The sequence below is a fragment of the Oncorhynchus nerka genome, linkage group LG26, assembly GCF_034236695.1.
Source record: "Oncorhynchus nerka isolate Pitt River linkage group LG26, Oner_Uvic_2.0, whole genome shotgun sequence".
NCBI classification, from domain to species: Eukaryota; Metazoa; Chordata; class Actinopteri; order Salmoniformes; family Salmonidae; genus Oncorhynchus; species Oncorhynchus nerka.
Window position 1 is genome coordinate 26888690 of NC_088421.1, and position 24824 is coordinate 26913513.

Consider the following 24824-nt stretch of genomic DNA (forward strand, 5'->3'; position numbering starts at 1 on the left):
AGACCTCACCGTTCATGTGTATGAATGTCTGCATTCTAAAGTTTTGGGTACTTCATTTCCACAGGTGTTCATGGTCAGACACTGACTGGACCAGTAGTTAAAAATCCTGGAGAATCCCACAAACTGACCTGTACAGCCTCTGGCTTCACATAGCTATGGGATGGGTTGGATCAGACAGGCTCCTGGGAAAGGACTGGAGTGGGTGTCCTTTGTTAGCAGTAGTAGTGGCAGCACGTACTACTCCCAGTCTGTTCAGGGTCGGTTCACCATCTCCAGAGACAACAGCAAGCAGCAGGTGTATCTCCAGATGAACAGCTTGAAGACTGAAGACTATGCTGTTTATTATTGTGCCAGAGACACAGTGACACAGGAGTCTGCAGGGCTTTACAACAACTGATCAAGCACTTATCTCACTGTGAGTCTGAGAGATCATTCTGATCTCCATTAACCTATGGCCCTCTGTTAATCCTATGGCCCCTTAAACACTACTGGAAAGAATAGACACATCATACTCTAAAGTATAAACATAATTTCCTCGAAAAGCACAAAATATACCTGTCATCTTTTGTAAGATAACTAACTGTATGAATATCTTTACAGCCATTCAAAGGCAGATGACAACAGCAAATAACCCCAAAATATGCAGTCATTCAGTGAAATGTATAAAGTTTAAATAAATAAATAAGTACCAATCTCATGCAGATGAAATCCATTATGTGGTCATTTACTGCAATGTGGTAGAACAGAAGGTAACAATGTGGATACAGTACAATAAATGTCATTCATGTAAATGAATCATGTAAAGTATAGATCCCTGTGGGGCTCAATAGATTTTCTCACTCTGTGCTGTTCCAAGAACCAATGCTGATAATACCAACTCTCAAAGATCTCAACCTCTCAGTCTGTATATAAACCTCTAGAGCGTGGTCTATGCAAAGCCTCCCTCCCATTTATAATCAGACACAGCTCTGGCCTTCTCATTATACGCAGCTTGGACTGACATTACAACATTACAAGTTCTGTACTAACTAATACTGAACAATGGAGTTTATGACTGTCTGGAGTTTAGTTGTCATGGTGATTTCCATACACAGTAAGTAAAGCATTACATGGTGACTGAAGAATGTCTGAGTATCATGGTTAACCTCAAAATGTATGTACATATCAGATCATCAACTGAGTGTCAACATTTTTGTTTTGCAGGAGTTTGCTGTGATGAAATGGATCAGTCACCTTCTCAGGTGTTAAATTGTCATGTATTGGTGGTATTGGATTGGGGTTATTGACTCTGGTTCAACAGATGCTCCAGACTACTCATATCCCCTGAAAGGCCAGTTCTCCCCGACTGAGGATGTCTCTACAAGCACACAGTTCTTAGAGGCCAAGAGTTAAGCCATTCATATACATTCTGACGAAATAACAACTATTGAAGGTTAAACCATCCATAATGATGCTGACTAAATAAAAACTATTAAAGGTTAAACCATTCATAATGATGCTGACTAAATAACAACTGTTATTTTAAAGGTTAAACCATTCATAATGCTGACTAAATAACAACTATTAAAGTAGTCCATTTTCTTCTTCTTTTGTGTTTGAAAAAAAGTGTTAAGTGGATATTGGTTACTAACCACCATCTGCACTGCTGAAATCTTGAATCAAGTCCTATGTTTCATTCATGTATTGTAGCCACTAGATGGAAATGATATAGCTTAAAGCCATTTACAAACCATACAACCTAATTTGAAGAAGAAGTCAATGCTTTGATCATTGGCTGATTGCTCCCAACCTCAACCAGTTTACTACATTTAAGGATCTGCCCTTTTTAAAATGTTCGCCTAAAATGACGTACCCACATCTAACTGCCTGTAGCTTAGGCCCTGAAGCAAGGATGTGCATATTATTGGTACCATTTGAAAGGAAACACTTTGAAGTTTGTGGAAATGTGAAAGGAATGTAGGAGAATATAACACATTAGATCTGGTAAAAGATAATACAAAGAAAAAACCAACCGTGTTTTTGCATTTTTTTGTACCATCATCTTTGAAATGCAAGAGAAAGGCCATAATGTGTTGTTCCAGCCAAGGTGCAATTTAGATTTTGGCCACTAGATGGCAACAGTGCACATGCAACGTTTTAGACTGATCAATGAATCATTGCATTTCCACTCAAAATGTTGTATCAAGATTTCCCAAATCTGCCTAATTTGTTTATTAATAACTTTTCATGTTCAAAACTGTGCACTATCCTCAAACAATAGCATGGTATTCTTTCACTGTAATACTTACTGTAAATAGGACAGTAGAGTTAGATTAATAAGAATTGAACCTTTCTGCCAATATTAGACATGTCTATGTCCTTGGAAATGTTCTTGTTACTTACAACCTCATGCTAATCAAATTAGCCTACGTTAGCTCAAACGTCCCGCAGGGGACCCACCGATCCTGAAGAAGTTCAAATGGTGGAATCCCTTAATAGCAATGTCAATGCTAAAACAGATTATTTCCAAGTAGAGATCTCTATACAGCTCTATGATACAGGGTCAGTATTCTCTGATCACATGATCTGGGCAGAAATAACTCTGAGCCCCTTGTTTGAGTCTATAAATGTTTTCCTGCTAAGGTCACAAGGTCAGGAAAAACTCCATGGAATGGAGTAAATGGAACAGAGTAAAACATGTGGTTTCCACATGATCAAATCAAATCAAGCTTGGTTTATACAGCACATTTTAGACATGGAATGCAATGCAATTTGCTTCACAGGAAAAAAACAAATACAAATAATAATAATAAGACTGAATAACTAAAAATAACCCTAAGAAAAATAAATGCTAAAAAGGTGTGTTTTAAGATCCCTTTAAAATATGTCCACTGTTTCGGATCCCCTCAGGTTCTCTGGCAGGCTATTCCAGGTTTTGGGCATAGTAACTAAAGGCTACCTCTCCATGCCTCTTGGTCCTAGGCTTTGGATAGTTAAAAAGCCAGTTCCAGAAGACCTGAGGGACCTACTGGGTACATAACTTAAAAGCATATCTGTAATGTCACAAGGTCAGGTGTACAATTGTGGATTGATTTAAAAACCAATAGAATAATTGTACAATTATTTCTAAAACTCACAGGCAGCCAGTACAGAGACCTTAAAACTGATGTTTGATTGATGTGCTTGACATCGTTCCATTTAAATAGATTCCATTCCATCCATTACAATGAGCCTGTCTTCCAATAGCTCATCCCACCAGCCTCCTCTGGTGTACATTGTGTTCATGTACATGTAGTTGTGTTGACAATATGCTGGTTGTTAAGGCTCTCATGTTGTGGCTGAGACTTTCATTGGATGTTACTCTGCTGTACTGATGCTCTACTGCCCTCTGTTGACTCTGCTGTACTGATGCTCTACTGCCCTCTGTTGACTCTGCCATGCTTAGCCCTCTGTTGACTTGTTGTACTGATGCTGCCCTCTGTTGACTCTGGTGTTTTTGTTTTTGTACAGATCCTCCACTCACTCACACTACTGTGTCTCTCTTGCACAGTAATATGCTGCAGAGTCCTCTGCTCTCAGACCAGACAGCTTCAAAGTCAACATGCTGTTGGAATTATCTTTAGTCGTTTCCATGCGTCCTTCAAAAGTTTTAGCATGGTAACCTAGGCCTAATCCAGAATAACCCATCCACTCCAGGGATTTTCCTGCTGGCTGTCGTATCCAGTGTGTGATGTGACTGTCAACAGTGTATCCAGATATCTTACAGGAGAGACTGAGAGTTTCTCCAGGCTTTTTCAGGACTGGACTGGAGGGAATGGACTCCAGACTCTGGCCATTTAAACCTGATGGAGAGAGAGAAAGACATAGGAAAAATGTGTTGGAGAAAAAGGAAGGACGCAGAACATTTAAGGAAATCAGAACAGAGTTTACAAAAAAATATTTTCAATTTTCAGTCATTCCACTAACAACAGTTGATAAGGAGTATATCCAAGCAGAACTCACATGGCAGACAGAGAGAGAGCAGCAGAAGGTAGAGTTTTGCAGTCATACTGAGGGTGGAGATATGAACTCAGCTGCTCCACACAATACAACAAGTCAGCAGCAGAACAGAAGTATATATGAACTCTGAGGGATCTGGATTTACATTATGATGTCATGGAGGAGGGGCTGATGACTCTAAGATCAGAGGTCAAGTTATGGCTCATCAGTTGGGTCAGGTGTTGTCCTTGATCACATGACCTGACCAGAAAAAAACAGAGTTTCTCCTGGTCTAGTCACAGTCAGAAAAACCTCCAGGGCCTACTCACCACACACATAACTGACTCAAGGACTGGAGGAACTATGGGGAACATGAGGATTTTCTAAATATTGATAACCTTCATGATTTCATTAAATTGTGGGTTCATTTAGATGGTAGATAATGGACATCATTTTGTCAAGGAGACTCCTTGTTCATCATGAATGAACACAGCTTAATGAGATTCAACACCTCACTAAGCCTGTACTGCTCTTTCCATGACATAGACTAAGCAGGTGAATCCAGGCAAAAGCTATGATCCCTTATTGATATCACCTGTTAAATCCACTTCAATCAGTGTAGATGAAGGGGAGGAGCCGCCTTAGAGAAGGATTTTTAAGCCTTGAGAAAATTGAGACATGTGTTTTGTATGTGTGCCATTCAGCGTGTGAATGTGCAAGACAAATATTTGTTCCTTTGAATGGGGTATGGTAGTAGGTGCCAGGAGCACCGGTTTGTGTCAAGAACTGCAACACTGTAGGGATCTTCCACACTCAACAGTTTTCCATGTTTATCTAGAATGTTCCACCACCCAAAGGACATCCAGACAACTTGACACAACTGTGGGAAGCGTTGGAGTCAACATGGGCCAGCATCCCTGTGGAATGCTTTAGACACCTTGTAGAGTCCATGCCCCAAAGGAATGAGGCTGTTCTGAGGTCAATTGGAGGGGTGCAACTCAAAATTAGGCTGGTGTTCTTAATGTTTTGTACACTCCGTGTATATTACGTAATTAAGCTATACGGCACAAGAAGCCGTGTAATGTCCTGAACACAGTCGGAGATAAATGCCGTTGTTTTGTCTGACGCAATAGCCTGTGCGTTGGTGAAGCCTGCCAAATCTTACCACGCCTGGATAGGTATTTTACCTATCAGCTAACCACATTGTATGTTATAGCAATCTGCATAGAATGAGGAATTAGTACTTTAATAGGATCTCTATGACACAGTCAATGACGTGGCACCCAACCATTGGTTGATGCATGCAACGTCTGAGCAGGGGAACACAACCATTCACTCTGCAGGGGTGTCATCCGAGGGCTGATAAGTAGACAGCTTAAATTAACCCTTGTTATACCAAACTAAATGTTATGCTGGGATCAAGGGGAAATAATGTGCGAGTTGAGATAAATACAACATTTATTTGGACAGCAACATGAATATGATATTCTTATGGAGGTGCAGTGATTAAAATGTTACTGCACTTTTACAATTATATGTTGGTCATTTTTTAGGGTTAATCAAGATGCTATATCAGGGAAATGGCTTTATCAGAGTGCAGGTGCATCCTGGGTTAGAAGTCATGCTTGAGTAGCTTTGAACTACTACGCCCAATACTCATTTTGATAGATCCACCTGATAAAAACACATTCTTAAACTCTCTTCCCTATAAATAATTAGAATCAATACATACTAAAGTACTTAAGGGGAGGTGCCCAGGACAGATATGAGAAACCATATAGAACAATTTATTACTTTAGATAAGGGCTCATTGTTCAATGCAATTCTTGAAAAGTGTGTTATATTTATTACAAACACAAACCATGAATATGGTCTGTCAATAAAAGTATGTGTGTAGCAGTGAATGACTGAAAATATTAAATAATATAATTAATACAACAAGGTCTTTCATATAAATTAAATTGTGATTAAATTGTCTGATTCTTTAATCCATCTCACCATTTAATCAAATCAAAGTCAAATCGTGTCCATGTGGTTGAAACATTAAATTGATTTCAGCAACCAGCTGGCTTATGCAAAAAAAGCTTTTTATCCTCAGCTGAAACAAATGAGAAATAGATCATGAAAGTGAATAGGGACACTGCAGTTCCTGGGCTACTTAACTACTTTAACTGTCTATCTGAATCATCAGAGATGCTAAACTGGGACCCTGAAACACCCAGGTGACAGACTGGAGTTCACCAAGCGTGGTGCCACACAGCTGTGAGGGTCACAGAGGGGAAGAGAGAGGGGTGGGGTGTGAGAGAGAAACAAACACCAGAGAAAAGGAGAGCAGGACCGGTGTGGAACAGAATGGATTATCAAACATAGTTTAGCCTGACCAAAATGATGGAAAATATCATGTTTCTGTGTGACTTAAAGAATAATAATTATGGCAAAAGTAACTATAAATATGTTTGTTCCATACTCTAAGTATGTATGATTAAATAGTCAGTTTATATTGATATGTTCAGTCAATTTGGTCAGAATCTATTTAGTTACTTGTACATTTTACCTCTTAAACATTACATTAAAGTTTCCATTTCTCAGGCCCAGAAAGTCATATTCTTATGAGGTAAAGTTCTCCTGGTCCTTGCTGGTGCTTCAGACCACAACTGTAGCTGAACACATTATCATTGTTATCCTTTCTGTACATTTGCATGACTTCACAGCATAATAACTGTTTGCAAAGCAACAATCCACTGTAGATGGAGTGCTCTGTCTGGTGTCTGGCACCTGAGACAGGATAGACTGGGCCTTACATTTACTTAAGTCTGTACATGTTCAACATTCATTGGTTCTACTTAACAGGCATGGGTTTTGTTTCAGAATGTCAAGACCTCCTGTAAATAAAGCTATATGTCTGGACCTTTCATTAACAATCACCTTTAATAAATCATAATCATCATAAGATAGAACTGCCAAAGGGGGCGGTGTTGCAATCTACTGCAGAGAGAGCCTGCATAGTTCTATCTTACTATCCAGGTCTGTACCAAAACAATTCGAGCTTCTACTTCAAAAAATTCACCTTTCCAGAAACAAGTCTCTCACTGTTGCTGCTTGCTATAGACCTCCCTCTGCCCCCAGCTGTGCCCTCGACACCATATGTGAATTGATTGCCCCCCCATCTATCTTCTGAGCTCATGCTGATAGGTGACCTAAACTGGGACATGCTTAACACCCAGGCCATCCTACAATCTAAGCTTGATGCCCTCAATCTCACACAAATTATCTATGAACCTACCAGGTACAACCCCAAATTCCTAAACACGGACAACATCATAGATATCATCCTAACTAACTCGCCCTCCAAATACACCTCTGCTGTTTTCAACCAAGATTTCAGCGATCACTGCCTCATTGCCTGCATCCGTAATGGGTCTGCGGTCAAACGACCACCCCTCATCACTGTCAAACGCTCCCTAAAACACTTCAGTGAAAAAGCCTTTCTAATCGACCTGGCCGAGGTATCCTGGAATGACATTGACCTCATTGACCTCATCCCGTCAGTAGAGGATTTTTATTCTTTAAAAGTGCCTTCGTCACCATCTTAAATAAGCATGCTCCATTCAAATGTAGAACCAGGAATAGATATAGCCCTTCGTTCACTCCAGACCGGTCTGCCCTTGACCAGCACAAAAACATCCTGTGGCGTTCTGCATTAGCATCGAATAGCCCCCGTGATATGCAACTTTTCAGGGATGTTAGGAACCAATATACACAGGCAGTTAGGAAAGCTAAGGCTAACTTTTTCAAACAGAAATTTGCATCGTGTAGTACAAACTCAAAAAGGTTCTGGGACACTGTAAAGTCCATGGAGAATAGGAACACCTCCTCCCAGCTGCCCACTGCACTGAGGCTAGGAAACACTGTCACTACCGATAAGTCCACAATAACTGAGAATTTTGATAAGCATTTTTCTACGGCTGGCCATGCTTTCCACCTGGCTACCCCTACCCTGGTCAACAGCCCTGCACTCCCCATAGCAACTCGCCCAAACCTCCCCCACTTCTCCTTCATCCAAATCCAGATAGCTGATGTTCTGAAAGAGCTGCAAAATCTGGACCCCTAAAAATCAGCCTGGCTAGACAATCTGGACCCTCTCTTTCTACAATTATCTGCTGAAATTGTTGCAACCCCTATTACTAGCCTGTTCAACCTCTCTTTGGTATCGTCTCAGATTCCCATAAATTGGAAAGCTGCCGCGGTCGTCCCCCTCTTCAAAGGGGGAGACACTCTAGATCCAAACTGCTACAGACCTATATCTATTCTACCTTGCCTTTCTAAGATCACAGATTACCGACCAATTCGAATCTCACCGTACCTTCTCCGCTAAGCAATCTGGTTTCAGAGCTGGTCATAGGTGCACCTCAGCCACGCTCAAGGTCCTAAACGATATCATAACCGCCATCGATAAGAGACATTACTGTGCAGCCGTGTTCATCGACCTGGCTAAGGCTTTCGACTCTGTCAATCACAACATTATTTTTGGCAACCTCAACAGCCTTGGTTTCTCAAATGATTGCCTCACTTGGTTCAGCAACTACTTCTCTGATAGAGTTCAGTATGTCAAATCGGAGGGCCTGTTGTCCGGACCTCTGGCAGTCTCTATGGGGTGCCACAGGGTTCAATCCTTGGACCGGGATCTTAAGTATAGCCTCAAGCTCATTAGCATAACGCAACGTTAACTATTCATGAAAATCGCAAATGAAATGAAATAAATATATTGGCTCTTAAGCTTAGCCTTTTTTTAACAACACTGTCATCTCAGATTTTCAAAATATGCTTTTCAACCATAGCAAAACAAGCATTTGTGTAAGAGTATTGATAGCTAGCATAGCATTAAGCCTAGCATTCAGCAGGCAACATTTTCACAAAAACAAGAAAAGCATTCAAATAAAATCATTTACCTTTGAAGAACTTCGGATGTTTTCAATGAGGAGACTCTCAGTTAGATAGCAAATGTTCAGTTTTTCCAAAAAGATTATTTGTGTAGGAGAAATCGCTCCGTTTTGTTCATCACGTTTGGCTGAGAAAACCCCCCGAAAATTCAGTCATTAAAACGCGAACTTTTTTCCAAATGAACTCCATAATATCGACAGAAACATGGCAAACATTGTTTAGAATCAATCCTCAAGGTGTTTTTCACATATCTATTCGATGATAAGTCACTCGTGGCAGTTTAGTTTCTCCTCTCTTCAAAATGGAAACATGCACGCGCCTGGAGATTATGCAATAGTTTCGACGGAGGACACAGAGCGGACACCTGGTAAATGTAGTCTCTTATGGTCAATCTTCCAATGATATGCCTACAAATACGTCACAATGCTGCAGACACCTTGGGGAAACGACAGAAAGTGTAGGCCCATTCCTTGCGCATTCACAGCCATATAAGGAGACATTGGAACAAAGCGCCTCCAAAATCTGGGGCATTTCCTGTTTGAAATTTAATCTTGGTTTCGCCTGTAGCATCAGTTCTGTGGCACTCACAGATAATATCTTTGCAGATTTGGAAACGTCAGAGAATTTTCTTTCCAAAGCTGTCAATTATATGCATAGTCAAGCATCTTTTCGTGACAAAATATCTTGTTTAAAACGGGAACGTTTTTCATCCCAAAAATGTAATAGCACCCCCTAATGCATAACTGGTTAATTGCTATATTGTGTCACCACTCTCACACTCTGTGCTTGGTAGAAGTGGTAGGTTTTTGTCATGGACTGTATCATTGTGACCCGCTATGTGATACAGTGGTTTAACCCTGTACAACCCCCCCACCACTCTGTGCAGCTACAAATACCTAGGTGTCTGGCTTGACTGTAAACTCTCCTTCCAGACTCATTAAACATCTCCAATCCATAATCAAATCTAGAATTGGCTTCCTATTTCGCAACAAAGCCTCCTTCACTCACGCCCCCAAACTTACCCTCGTAAAACTGAATATCCTACTGATCCTCGACTTCGGAGATGTCATCTACAAAATAGCTTCCAATACTCTACTCAGCAAACTGGATGCAGTCTATCACAGTGCCATCCGTTTTGTTACCAAAGCCCCTTATACCACCCACCACTGCGACCTCTATGCTCTAGTTGACTGGCCCTCGCTACACATTCGTCGCCAGACCCACTGGCTCCAGATCATCTATAAGTCTATGCGAGGTAAAGCTCCGCCTTATCTCAGCTCACTGGTCACGATAACAACACCCACCCGTAGCACGCGCTCCAGCAGGTATATCTCACTGGGCATCCCCAAAGCCAACACCTCCTTTGGCCGCCTTTCCTTCCAGTTCTCTGCTGCCAGTGACTGGAACGAATTGCAAAAATCGCTGAAGCTGGAGACGTATATTTCCCTCACTAACTTTAAATATCAGCTATCTGAGCAGCTAACCGATTGCTGCAGCTGTACATAGTTCCTCTGTAAATAGCCCACCCAATCTACCTACCTCATCTCCATATTGTTTTTATTTACTTTTTAGCTCTTTGCACACCAGTATCTCTACTTGCACATCATCATCTGCTCATTTATCACTCCAGCGTTAATCTGCTAAATTGTAATTACTTTGCTACTATGGCCTATTTATTGCTTTACCTCCTCACGCCATTTGCACACACTGCATACAGACTTTCTTTTTTTCTATTGTGTTATTGACTGTACGCTTGTTTATTCCATGTGTAACTCTGTGTTGTTGTTCGTGTCACACTGCTTTGCTTTATCTTGGTCAGGTCGCAGTTGTTCTCAACTAGCTTACCTGGTTAAATAAAGGTGAAATTAAACAAAAATAAATAAATAAAGGAATATGAATGAGAATTTGTAAGAATGTGGAGTGTTACATATTATGGTACAGTATTGGGACATCATACTGTAGAACAGTGGAACTCTAAGAAAGGGCAGTGACCCCTAGGTGGGCCACGGAGGTATTGCGTGTGCATATGTGGCATACTTTTGACTGGGTGGTTTTAGTGCAACTGCCCCAGCAGTTTCAGTCATGGTGTCTCGAGCACAATAATAAACAGCAGAGTCATTTGATCTCAGACTTGTGTCCATCAAGAAATGTGTGCTTGTAGAGACGTCCTCAGTCAGGTTGAAGTGGCCTTTCAGGGAGTCTGAGTAGTCTGGATCATCTGTTGAACCAATCCATTCCAGAGCTTTACCTGGTTTCTACTTTATCTAGTTTATGTAGTAGCTTGTCATATCAAATCCAGAGATTGTACATGACAATTTAAACATGTCTCCAGGTCTTTTCACCTGAGAATGTGACTGATCCATCTCATCACAGTAAACTCCTGCAAACATTACGGAGGTCATTCAATGTAACTTTTCTTGCAAAAACCTATTGGCTTCATACTAACCCAATATGTTTGCTAGTGTGACAATAACAAACCGACAGCTGTTCAAAATCATTCTGTTTCCTGAAATGCCATATAACTCTAGTAACTATTGTATGAGTTGAATGATGTGTTGGCAACATGCTGCTTTATATACAGAGGGGGAAGGGAAGTAAGTTTGCATAGCTCGCCCTCTGGAGGTTGGCCACAGCTGGCACTGGGCTATTAACCTTATATCCTGTAGGTTCTACACCTATCACTGAAATTGTCTTACCATTTATTACACAATGCTGCATAGGATAGACCTTTACCATCTTTTCCATCATTACATTACATATTCAAAAATAATGATGTTGAATAGCACTAGAGACCAAATCAAAGTTGCCATAACTTCTGCAAATCATATATTCAACCAATAAACTTTGATTGGGTTTGATCCCCATTACTATTCATCATCATTCTCTCAATTAAAATTTGATTTGTTTTATTCAGCATGTGACAAATAAAGTTTGATTTGAATAGCCAGTTTCTAAGAGCTGCTGTCTTCAACCTTCTTGTAGTTGTTAGCAGAAGTAGCCTCATGCGCTGAATACAAGTGTTGCTGTGGACAGCAGCTCTGATGCCTGGCAGCCTGTTAGTCTCCAGTAGCATTTACACACATAGTGTAGAAAGGGACCTGTATCTAAGTCAGTGGTTATTTCAATGTTTTACTTTTTTAAATTTAACCTTTATTTAACTATGCTAGTATGTTATAAATAACAACAAATTCTTATTTACAATTATAGCCTATCCCGGCCAAACCCTCCCCTAACCCGAACGACGCTGAGCCAATTGTGCGCCGCCCTATGGGAATCCCGATCACGGCCGGTTGTGATACAGCCTGGGATCCCAGTCTTAGACCGCTGCACCACTCAAGATCCACAACCGTGATAGGATATTACATTCTGTGGCACACGTAAAATGTCAATATGAATTTATTTAGTGGTAATGACCTCCATCTCATCTGATCCATTCTGAAAATCATCTATTTTATGTGACGAACAGTTTTTATCAATAAATGATATAGGGTTTATTTGAAATATGTGAGTTTTTTTAGTTTTTTGTTAATTTCTCTTTAAGAGTCGATTGGTCCGAGGTTAACATAACTAAAATAATTGAAAAAAATCGAACTCTTTCAGTTGAAGATAGAGATAAATCCTTTTTTATGGGCTACCTTTTGGTTTGGCATCTGTGGTGTCTAAGTGGCAGAGCTACACCGCTGTTTGTCAGACCAGGAGACATCTCATAAATCTGTCTTCTCATGGAAATCTGTGGTGTCTAAGTGGCAGAGCTACACCGCTGTTTGTCAGACCAGGAGACATCTCATAAATCTGTCTTCTCATGGAAATCTGTGGTGTCTAAGTGGCAGAGCTACAGTGCTGTTTGTCAGACCAGGAGACATCTCATAAATCTGTCTTCTCATGGAAATCTGTGGTGTCTAAGTGGCAGAGCTACAGTGCTGTTTGTCAGACCAGGAGACATCTCATAAATCTGTCTTCTCATGGAAATCTGTGGTGTCTAAGTGGCAGAGCTACAGTGCTGTTTGTCAGACCAGGAGACATCTCATAAATCTGTCTTCTCATGGAAATCTGTGGTGTCTAAGTGGCAGAGCTACAGTGCTGTTTGTCAGACCAGGAGACATCTCATAAATCTGTCTTCTCATGGAAATCTGTGGTGTCTAAGTGGCAGAGCTACAGTGCTGTTTGTCAGACCAGGAGACATCTCATAAATCTGTCTTCTCATGGAAACCTGTGGTGTCTAAGTGGCAGAGCTACAGTGCTGTTTGTCAGACCAGGAGACATCTCATAAATCTGTCTTCTCATGGAAAGAGCTCTGTGGTGTCTAAAATCTGTGGCAGAGCTACAGTGCTGTTTGTCAGACCAGGAGACATCTCATAAATCTGTCTTCTCATGGAAACCTGTGGTGTCTAAGTGGCAGAGCTACAGTGCTGTTTGTCAGACCAGGAGACATCTCATAAATCTGTCTTCTCATGGAAATCTGTGGTGTCTAAGTGGCAGAGCTACAGTGCTGTTTGTCAGACCAGGAGACATCTCATAAATATGTCTTCTCATGGAAATCTGTGGTGTCTAAGTGGCAGAGCTACAGTGCTGTTTGTCAGACCAGGAGACATCTCATAAATCTGTCTTCTCATGGAAACCTGTCTTCTCATGAAAATCTGTGGTGTCTAAGTGTACTGGCCAACGAGATGAGACTCTCACAAACACAATGGTGTTCTCCGTTTTGTCCTACAACCCCACAAAAGTCATGAACGTAAACAGGTAATGGTTTAAAAAAGGATGAAAATCCGGAGCTTTCTCCTATCTCCTAGATATAGGGCAAACACTTCAAAACCATTATTTTAGATAGATTTGTCTGTTTTGCCATTTGTACATGTGTTATTCAATGCATTTCTATAATAGTAAAGGCCAAATTATGTTTTTTTTATCATATCAAATTAATATGAATGTGAATAAGAATAGAAATAAAAGTAACAAGTAATTAAAGAGCAGCAGTAAAAATAACACTAGCGAGACTATATACAGATGGTAGCGGCGCAGTGTCAATGTGCAGGGGCACCAGTTAGTCGAGGTAATTGAGGTAATATGCTCAACAAATACTGTCATTTGTTGATATATTTTTGTTGATACCTAAAGGGGTCCTAAAAATTCAAAATCAGATAGATAAATGTTATGTTATGACCCCACACCCCAAAAGGTTTATCCACGGTAAAATAGGTCTTTAGTTTTGAATAGTTTGAGCTAGAGACAAGCGGTTTTCTGCACAACCGCTGACACAAAGCCATGCTCTATTTGTTTGTATGGCAGAGGCTGTGCTGTAGCCATATAGAAATAAATGAATCTGGCTAAACCTAATCGTACTTTCCTGTAAATGTTTATATTTTTAAAAATATATTTATGTATTCTTAATTCCATTCCTTTACTTTAGATGTGTTTGTGTTGTTGTGAAATTGTTAGATATTACTTGTTATATATTACTGCACTGTTAGAGCTAGAAACACAAGCATTTCGCTGCACCCTCAATAACATCTGCTAAGCACATGTATGTGACAAATAAAATGTGATTATATGATTGGTTTTATGGTTTTCACAGACAAAGTAAAATGATACAAATGGCTTTGCCCTTGTTGAATGCCCCTCAACAGCCTGAGGGCACTGGACTTAAAACAATGTTACACATGTAACCATATGCCATTTAATTTAATGTATCATCTGACTGCCACGAGTGGTCCCAAGTCAAAATTACATGTGCATAAATATTTTGAGTGTTCCATTTAAAAAAATCAAGATCAGGAAAAGTTTCAAAGCATACCTGAGAGTTCCTAGACCAGTGTGTGGCGGCACATCGATTGGGAACCACTGATCTAAGTTACCCAATAATCAACACCTTAGAAAAGAAACCTACGTTTGAAGGAATTGAATGACTTTTTTAACATAGAAGATAATTCCAACCTATTGGAAGAAGTGGAAAAATATATTGTGTGCGTAGTAGCCCAATAATTGATATACAAAGCGGCACGCCCAAGTTGTGTGTGTGTGTGTGTGTGTGTGTGCATTGCTATCGTACATGCAGTGTTTCTCTTCTTTCAAGGAAGTGTATTTGTAGCCCTGGCAGTTGCTGGACATTTTCATTGCCACCGGTGTGGTATCAAGGGGATAGAGAGAGAGGAAGCTGCTTTTGCATGACACTATTGTTAGACAAGTTAGAAAACCAAGAAACCCCCTCAGATCAACTGATAACAGAATGTTGAAGTCTTAGTTGAGTATTACAGATATAGCCTAACGTTGTTTAAATCTGTCCTGGGAGGGAATACAGCTGTAAATTGCCTCCATAGAAAACTCTGCCAAGCAGAAACACTCCCAGCAGAAATCAGTAATGTTTTTGGATATCTCCCAGGATTAGTATCCAGTGAATGTCTCAGTAAAAAGACAATGACTAGCTAAATCTTAGACTTTATTAAAGTGAAAAAGATCACAGAGACACCAGAGGATACACTTAGATTTAAAGATAGTGTACAATAGAAATCAATGAAGGAAAAATAACACATCACCACAATGCTTGCATAATATTGAGATCAACAAAACGAATCAATCATAATCAATAATGTATTGGATATATACATAACATTATTAGTGAAGAACACTGTGCCATAACCATCTTTCTAATCTAGACACATCTATCTCTGCAGTCCATCATGTGTTCTTCACTGCTTCATCTGCAAAGAGGCAGAGACAGATACAGGTTATTACAATAAACAGACAGCAAAGTGGAACAACGTGGGTTACCTTTGGCCCACAAAAAGCTTCTCCTCAGTAAGGAGCAACTCTCGCTCCCAATCAAATCAGATGTTATTGGTCGGTAGGGTAGCCTAGTGGTTAGAGCGTTGGACTAGTAACTGAAAGGTTGCAAGTTGAAATCCACGAGCTGACAAGGTACAAATCTGTCGTTCTGTCCCTGAACAGGCATTTAACCCACTGTTCCTAGGCCGTCATTGAAAATAAGAATTTGTTCTTAACTGACTTGACTAGTTAAATAAAGGTTAAAAAAAAACATTGCTAGTGTAGTGAAATGCTCACATTCAATTAAACACTTCATAAATAATTATTTTATTTTAAATTGTGACTTTTCAGCTGCCAATGGCCTTCATCAGAAGTCTACAATCACGTGAAATAAGTGGTGTCAGTACCTTGACCAGGCTGAGTACTGTGCTGTAGGTGAGGGAGAGAAGAAAGAGGATGATAAAGCAGGAGGTGGTGGACCACAAGCTGCCGAACTCATCCTCAACGTTGTCCGTGCAGCTCAGAGCAAAGCCCGCCTCAGGCTCAGTCAGTAGGATGTTCTCTGAGAACAGGGAGAGAGACAGGTGGTGAGGAACGGATGTATACTTGTGTCTGCGTGTGTGTGTGTTTGTGTGTGTGTCTGTGTGTTCATGTGTGTTTGTATGTGTTCATGCGTGTTCATGTATGTCTGTGTATTGTAAACCTGTATTGTATTAGTCTTTATCATATTCTAACAAATACGGCTAATTGAGTTCAAATGACATGTACACACACAGACACACACATCAACCCACAGAGAACACATAAAACTGATCTGTGCAGACTCATATCTTGACCTAATATTATCATGCACACCCACAAACATTATGTCAAACTACACCAATACACTAAATAGTACATCCATGACCACCTTACTGGAAGCATAATACTACTATGTAGGTTATTTAGTACTGTTGTCCTTTCATGACAATTGTCTTCATTATGTTTGATGTACAGTAGACCAGTATATTTTCTAAGACTTTAAGCAATTGATATACGAACATCAAACCATGTGATCTCATATGCGGTATTGTTTATTAGCCAGCCTCCACATTAAGGAGACACATTGAACAATGACAAAGAACAACAACGGCAACATAAGACTGTGCAATAGCACTGACATTTTACAAAACAGTACTGGACAATATCACATTAGACAATATGTTTACTGTCAACAAAACAATGACAACACTAACATGTTAACTTTAACTCAACAAGGACAACAATGAATGACATCTTTGAGGACAGCAGAGCACAAAAATAGTAATTGGCTATTCTCACCCACAGAGGAGTCAATAAGAAGACACAACGACACAACACACACAGGTTAAAATCACTTGTCTTCACATGAGTTACCCATGGACTTCGACACACTCATCGCCTTAGGTGAGGTGCTGTTGTCCAAGCGGTGCTTGACGGCACATGTGAAAAGCACATTTGTGTCCCACTTATCCTTGGTGGTGGTGAAGACGCTGGTGATGAAGTAGTTGCCTTTCTGGGTTTTCTGAGGAGGGCTGGTGACCCCCTCCTGGTACTCGCCACTGTCCTCCTTCCACATGATGTAGACGTCACAGAGAGATGGGCTGACCACCAGGCACACCAGAGTCACATCCCCCTGCTTCTTGGTGTCTTCCTCCGGGAGAAGGTGAACGGACACTGAAGGGGCTCGACCTACAAGAGGATTGATTTTAAGGAGAAACGTTACACTCATGTATGTGTAGGTACATATGAAAACCAGTATGTGAATATCAGTTTAAAATCAACCTAGTGGTCCTTAACCCTGGTTCTGGAGCAACACAGGAGTGTTCAGGTTTCTGTTCTAGTCCAGCACTAACACACCTGATTCAACTAAGCAAAGGTGATGATTAGTTAATGATTAGTTGATTTTCTGACTCATGTGTGTCAGCGCTGGGCTGGAGCAAAAGTCTGCACATCCTGTGTCTCCCTCTCCAGAACCTGGAGTATGTGACCACTTATCACAACCACATTGAGATGTTTCAGTGACCTACTTCCTTTGGTGAAGCTGATGTCCTGAATGACCGGTGTGTCTTCACCTCTCTTCATGGCAGAACACTGGACTTTGTTCACATTGGTCCACTCCGTCTGGTCTATGGTCAGAGTACTGACCCTGCTGTTCATGTTACCCTTTGATTCAATATCTTTCAGATCGATGCCATCCATCTTGTCCTGTCCATTGACCTGCCAGGTGATAGTGGTACCAGACACCGTGTCCTGGTCTGTACCAGTGATGACACATTCCAGCACTGCTTGGTTGTCCAAGAACACCTCTTTCACACTCGGTGGGTTCAGAGTCACCGTCAGTGGTTCTGAAAAGGGAGAGAAGCCGTGTGAAAGCAGGACATGTTGATGTTACTGATGAGGAACTACACTAAATAATAGAGATCCTGTATGTGAACATGACATCAACTGTAGTACAGTCTACTCCTATGTACAGACCTGTTTTGGAGATTGTCTTGATGGTGGGTTGTCCCTGGTGCTGCACCACACAGCTGTACTTGACCTTGTTGTTCCAGTCACTGTTGATGACCTTCAGCAGACTGCTGCCTGAGTAGAGGCCTGACGGCTGTTTGCCTAGAGTAGGGGTCTGACCCTCCACCTCCATGTCATTCTTCTTCCAGGTGACCTTGACTGTCTCGGAGGTGAAATCTTCAATCATACACATCAGGTACTGGGTGGTGCCAATGGGTGCAGACAGCAAAGACACTGATGGAGACTTTGGGACTGAGTAGCGGGAGGTAAAAAAAAATGTCTGCATGTTAGTTTAACCGCTTATTGAAATAATGCTGATATTTTCAAAGACATCCAGGGTAAAAACCTTATATTCAGGTTTTCTAAACAGAAATAGTTTACACCACAAATATTAAAATGCAATCTATAGAAAAAAAACCAATATAATGACCAGATCTTACCTGGTTTATTGATGACAGTTGTCTTTTTACCTCCAGGATGTTCCACAGAACACTTGAAAGACTGAGAGTTTCCCCAGTCATTCTTAGACACGCGGAGCTGACTGACTCCAATGTAGGCTCCCCCGCTCTGAACCGATGGGTATTGGACAAAGTCCGTCAGCGCACTCTCGCTGGCGTCTGTCCATTTGAAGGTGATTGAGGAAGGCGAAAAGCCGGTAGCGACACAACCAATGCTGTAGATGTCGTTAGAAGGGGTTCCACAGTTCATAAGAGGGAATAGGGAAGAGGGAGCTGTGGTTGCTGCAAGAAAGAAAGAAAGGTGACATTTTATTTGAATGTACAAAAATGACCAGGAAACCACTAGGAATTACCATGGTAAAATGGTCATTACACAGTTATAACCTGAGAACTACTTGTTCATTTAATCTTTCACTATAAGGCACCATTTAGTTCCATGTAGTTGGCTGTCTTGTATTCTTTGAGGTATAACTACCACTATGTTTCTAGTATATTAGTCATATGTACAAGATACACATGGTTTACACCATCTAACGTAATGCTTACTTACAGGTTCCTTATTGACAATGCAACAACAATAATAAATAATACAATATAAGAATATGAACATAAAGTAACTGGCTCAGTAGAATATAATAAACATTTTTAGCAAATGTATAATAGATGAAGGCACAATTAAGTACACATTAACACATTCAACTGTAGACACATTTACCAGTGAAAACTGAACTGTAAAATAAAACATGCTTTCCTCTAATAAAACCGTTTAATTAAATTATTTATATGGATATGGGTGCCAATTAATACTCAATTCAATATAGACTAAGATGAACTCTTATTATTATACCCTATAATCGGTTTATGTGTTATAGACTCCATTTTCATTTTCACATGGTCACATTTCACATTTTTGACCTAAAGCAAAGCCTAAATAATCAACTAATTAATCGTCTATCACAAAAAGTGAAAGACGTATGTGGACAGATGAACAAACATACTGCCTTACCTAGGTGTGCTACACTAACAACATTATCCAAGTAATAATGACTGCTTCTCTCCATAAAACAATGATTTATATACAAACTACAACAATTCGATTGCATGAAAAAATATATATACAGAATACATATACAACATTGTTCCTTTCCCCCAATAGTCAAAGTATCCATACACAGTGTGAGAAGGGCATATGCTGGGCAATACAAAAACCACCCTCTTTACAACAATCAGTTTCAACTAATCTTGATAACTTCATCACTAAACCAAAGTCATTTGGTTTGTAAAAAAAAGACATCTAAATAGATACTACATTCTAGCATAGTCACACATGGTCAACAATATATTTCCACAATATGGATCCTTTTCTCTTAGACTTTAATTGTTATCTGAGGAACAAATGGTTTTCTTTAGGAAACAAACATCTGCATTGGTATACAACAGCAGAACGTAGAAATTGAGGAACTATTTGACTTTCAAGGAAATAAGCAAATTGAGGTAAACCATTTCTTTAGTGGACTATGAACAGGTCTATTGAATGACATTTTGCATCTGAAAAATGCATTTGACAACATATGTTCTATCTACACACAAAATAGAAAAATGCAACATTTAATGGATAAAATAAAGGTAAGTTTGCTTACCTGTTGAGACGGTGACTTGTGTCCCTTTACCCCAGTAGTCAAAAGCGTCACAGTGCTCTGTCTCCATTCACTGCCTGTACAAAAACCCTGCACCTAAATAGGCAGCTTAAAAGTCATAATACTGAATCCAACAGGCATGGAAATATAATGCAATATCATAGTATGATCATACACTTGATTTCTGTTGTGAATTCAGTTTTGAATACCTTTAAAAAACTAATGCTCAGGTCCATGTCATGACATCACTCCATCAAAACATACGTTTTAAAATGTAAAGCAATTTACAATGAGGTTACATCAATACGAGACGATAATTTGAAGAATATTGTATGGTTTCTCCCCCTTGTCCCAATCCTCAGGCAAATATAATGCAGGTTTTGTCTCTGAGGTTTTTGTACAGCCTCATTTCACTGTGACCCTCCAGTCCATATCACAGTGATATACCCCAGCACAAAAACACCTCCTTCACATCTGCATAGGGATTCGATACGACTCTGTCTGCTCTCAGTGAGGTATAACATAAAACCATGCATAAAACAATATAATACAACAATACTGAAGACTCTTATAGTATCATATTCATCTATGAGTTGGTGGATTAATCTTCATTGTTTGGTATTACTGTTTCTGACTAAAGGTGTATCCATTGTCAGTTCGTAACAGTTGTTTGCAAATTTATGGATTTAAGTTGCAGTGCAAAACCCAGTATCATGTCTATGGCCAAAATCAGGTTGATGGAGAGGTTTCGTTTGGGTTACATTTATACCATTGTCCTGGGGTGTGTTACCTTGACCTGTTCAGTGTTGATGTGTCCATACAGCAGCAAAGGGTTTTGTACGGTGTAATATCACTGTGGCCCCCGTAAAGTCACAGTGATACACACCATAACAACAACAGCATCATTATTAATGGTTTAACCTTTAATAGTTGTTATTTAGTCAGCATCATTATGAATGGTTTAACCTTTAATAGTTGTTATTTAGTCAGCATCATTATTAATGGTTTAACCTTTAATAGTTGTTATTTAGTCAGCATCATTATGAATGGTTTAACCTATAATAGTTGTTCTTTAGTCAGCATCATTATTAATGTTTTAACATTTAATAGTTGTTATTTAGTCAGAATCATTATTAATGGTTTAACCTTTAATAGTTGTTATTTAATCAGCATCATTATTAATGGTTTAACCTTTAATAGCTGTTATTTAGTCAGCATCATTATGAATGGTTTAACCTATAATAGTTGTTCTTTAGTCAGCATCATTATTAATGGTTTAACCTTTAATAGTTGTTATTTAGTCAGCATCATTATTAATGGTTTAACCTTTAATAGTTGTTATTTAGTCAGCATCATTATTCATGGTTTAACCTTTCTGTTTAATGTTAGGTGCTCCAGAACCTTTTTTTGGCTTTGGACGTTCATAATCTTATTCACTAAAATAACAAAGAAAAAACGTAGTATCTGCTTATAACCTGTTTATAAACATTAAACAATGTTGAACTTCTATGCACATGTCTGTTATTCATGGTTAAAATATGATTGCAGATACATGATTATAATTACGTAGAGCGCTCTCATTCCCAGGAAGTGTCTATTTTGACTGTGACAATATGACCTGGGTCATCCTGAGGGAACAATGGTTTCATGGGACAGACATCTTTGTTGTTTTTGTACAGGTCATGCTTTGCTGCAAACCACTGTGTCATTATATCTGACACAGTAATACACAGCTGTGTCTTCAGTTTGAATTCTTTGCCCTTCTGAAGTGACTATGTTGTTGGAACAATCTTTGGAGATGCTGAACCTGCTTTTCAAAGAATCCTTGGAGTCTCCATCTCAACCATTATATAGCTTTATCTACATGATGTCAAATCCAGTCTGTGGTATTGCTCTCATCACAGATAGAATACCCAGATACCTTACAGGTGATGCTCCAAGACTCTCTGGGCTGTACAACCATTGAGCTTGGCTGCTGAGTTCTGGGTCCACAATACCGTGCACACCTATGGGGGGGGAAATCTAGATATTTGAAAAGGTTTAACATTAGGCACATGATAAATTGATACAGTTTGATTATGTAAAGTAATACTGTATTTATTCAAAAAATATAGAGGAGGCAGCTGCCAGCAGCAGCAGAGATGTAGGGAACGTGGTTTGTGAGGAAGCTGAACTGATGGGAACAATACTTACTCACTCCAACTGAGTGAAAGAGAGACTCTTGTTACATATTATACAAAGAGGAGAATTAATTTGCATCAGTTTGAGATTTAGGAAAAATTGAGAAGTATAGTTAGTACATTTCTAGTACCACAGTGACATGTTGAGTAGAACATATTATTTATCATAACAATACGATTATCTGTTATGGGATGCATTGTTCAGCATTATGAATGGTTCTGTTCTGTTCATTGTTTACTGTATGTTATTATAAGCATGTTCATTGATGCTTTGGAGAACTACACAAAAGGCACAGATGGTGAAAATCTGACTATTGGTGTCACGTTCTGACCTTTATTTCCTGTATTTTGTATGTAGTTAGTATGGTCAGGGCGTGAGTTGGGTGGGCAGTCTATGTTTGTTTTTCTAGGTTTTGGGTATTTCTTTGTTTTCGGCCTAGTATGGTTCTCAATCAGAGGCAGGTGTCATTAGTTGTCTCTGATTGAGAATCATACTTAGGTAGCCTGGGTTTCACTGTGTGTTTGTGGGTGATTGTTCCTGTCTCTGTGTTTGCACCAGATAGGACTGTTTTGAGTTTTCACATTTCTTGTTTTTTTGTAGTCAGTTGTTCATGTGTACCTTAACGCATTAAAAAGAACCATGGACACTTACCACGACGCATATTGGTCCTCAGATCTGTTTCGCCTCTCCTCTTCGGAGGAGGAGGAGGAGGAAATTCATTACAATTGGTGTCCCCCAAAGATACAGTATATACATGGCCTATTACTCTTTTCATTTAACAGTAAAAGTCTGCTATCAAAATGTTTCTTTTAAATTTCATTAAATTCAATAAGGACATACATTTATACCTACCAGTAATTCAATATCTTAATTGGATTAGGCTGATATACAGGTGAATGTAAATAAGATCAATAAGATAGATATGTACTGACAAACAGCACATGGCCAGAGGAGTGGTTTAAGCTGCATTGAGCTTGATGAGGAATGGGATGCTTTGAATAGACTAGGAATTGGGACACTGTAAAGTCCATGGAGAACAAGAGCACCTCCTCCCAGCTGCCCACTGCACTGAGGCTAGGTAACACGGTCACCACCGATAAATCCATGATTATCGAAAACTTCAACAAGCATTTCTCAACGGCTGGCCATGCCTTCCGCCTGGCTACTCCAACCTCGGCCAACAGCTCCCCCCCGCAGCTACTCGCCCAAGCCTCTCCAGGTTCTCCTTTACCCAAATTCAGATAGCAGATGTTCTGAAAGAGCTGCAAAACCTGGACCCGTACAAATCAGCCGGGCTTGACAATCTGGACCCTCTACATCTGAAACTATCCGTCGCCATTATCGCAACCCCTATTACCAGCCTGTTCAACCTCTCTTTCATATCGTCTGAGATCCCCAAGGATTGGAAAACTGCCGCAGTCATCCCCCTGGCGGTTATGATATCGTTTAGTACCTTGAGTGTGGCTGAGGTGCACCCGTGACCGGCTCGGAAACCAGATTGCACAGCGGAGAAGGTACGGTGGGATTCGAGATGGTCAGTGACCTGTTTGTTGACTTGGCTTTCGAAGACCTTAGATAGGCAGGGCAGGATGGATATAGGTCTGTAACAGTTTGGGTCCAGGGTGTCTCCCCATTTGAAGAGGGGGATGACTGCGGCAGCTTTCCAGTATATAGCTTGCTGGCTAGCTTCAGTTGAGGGGTTCCGGATCCAAAGTAGATAAAGTAGATATAAATACCTTAGAAGAAAATAGCTACATTGGGTGAGGCGGGTTGCAGGAGAGTATTTAGAAGTTGAGGTTTAACAAAATGTTTTAAAAGATATGCGAAGAAAAATATGTTAAAAAAAAACAAAAAACAATATATACAAGGGACACGACACGACACGACAAGACGTTCGACTGCTACGCCATCTTGACGAATGATGACACCAGCTAGCCTTGTTCTTAGGGTGGTTTTTGTACAGCATCTTCAACAGCTTCAGACGTCCTTAGTCAGAGTGAACAGGCCTTTCAGGGGATATGAGTAGTATGGAGCATCTGTTGAACCAGAGTCAATACCCCCAATCCAATACCACCAATACATGACTATTTAACACCTGAGAAGGTGACTGATCCATTTCATCACAGCAAACTCCTGCAAAACAAAAATGTTGACACTCAGTTGATGATCTGGTATTTACATCTCCTTTGCATTAGCGTAGCCTCTTCTGTAGCCTGTCAACTATGTGTCTGTCTATCCCTGTTCTCTCCTCTCTGCACAGACCATACAAACGCTCCACACCGCGTGGCCGCGGCCACCCTAATCTGGTGGTCCCCAGCGCGCACGACCCACGTGGAGTTCCAGGTCTCCGGTAGCCTCTGGA

At 40.1% G+C, this 24824-nt stretch overlaps 1 protein-coding gene, 1 long non-coding RNA gene and 1 gene segment (V, D, J or C); 1 reads left to right on the forward strand and 2 right to left on the reverse strand.

Annotated features, from left to right (window-relative positions):
* LOC115110842 (aldehyde dehydrogenase family 3 member B1-like) overlaps positions 1-14883 on the reverse strand; it is a 45857-nt gene extending 30974 nt beyond the window's left edge. Inside the window, exon 1 of the mRNA XM_065010335.1 lies at positions 14690-14883. The gene's annotated coding sequence lies outside the window, so the exon portion shown is untranslated. The remainder of the gene's footprint in view (positions 1-14689) is intronic.
* LOC115110844 (uncharacterized) lies at positions 403-1572 on the forward strand. The gene is made up of 2 exons (XR_003860694.2): positions 403-1093; positions 1204-1572. It is a non-coding gene; the product is annotated as an uncharacterized LOC115110844 (long non-coding RNA).
* Positions 14884-15314: 431 nt separating the features above from the next.
* LOC115110841 (Ig mu chain C region membrane-bound form-like) lies at positions 15315-21098 on the reverse strand. The segment is given in 8 exon segments: positions 15315-15593; positions 16065-16219; positions 17053-17367; positions 17706-18023; positions 18154-18438; positions 18627-18926; positions 20285-20377; positions 20491-21098. Coding segments are annotated over 7 exon segments (1452 nt in total).
* Positions 21099-24824: the final 3726 nt, after the last annotated feature.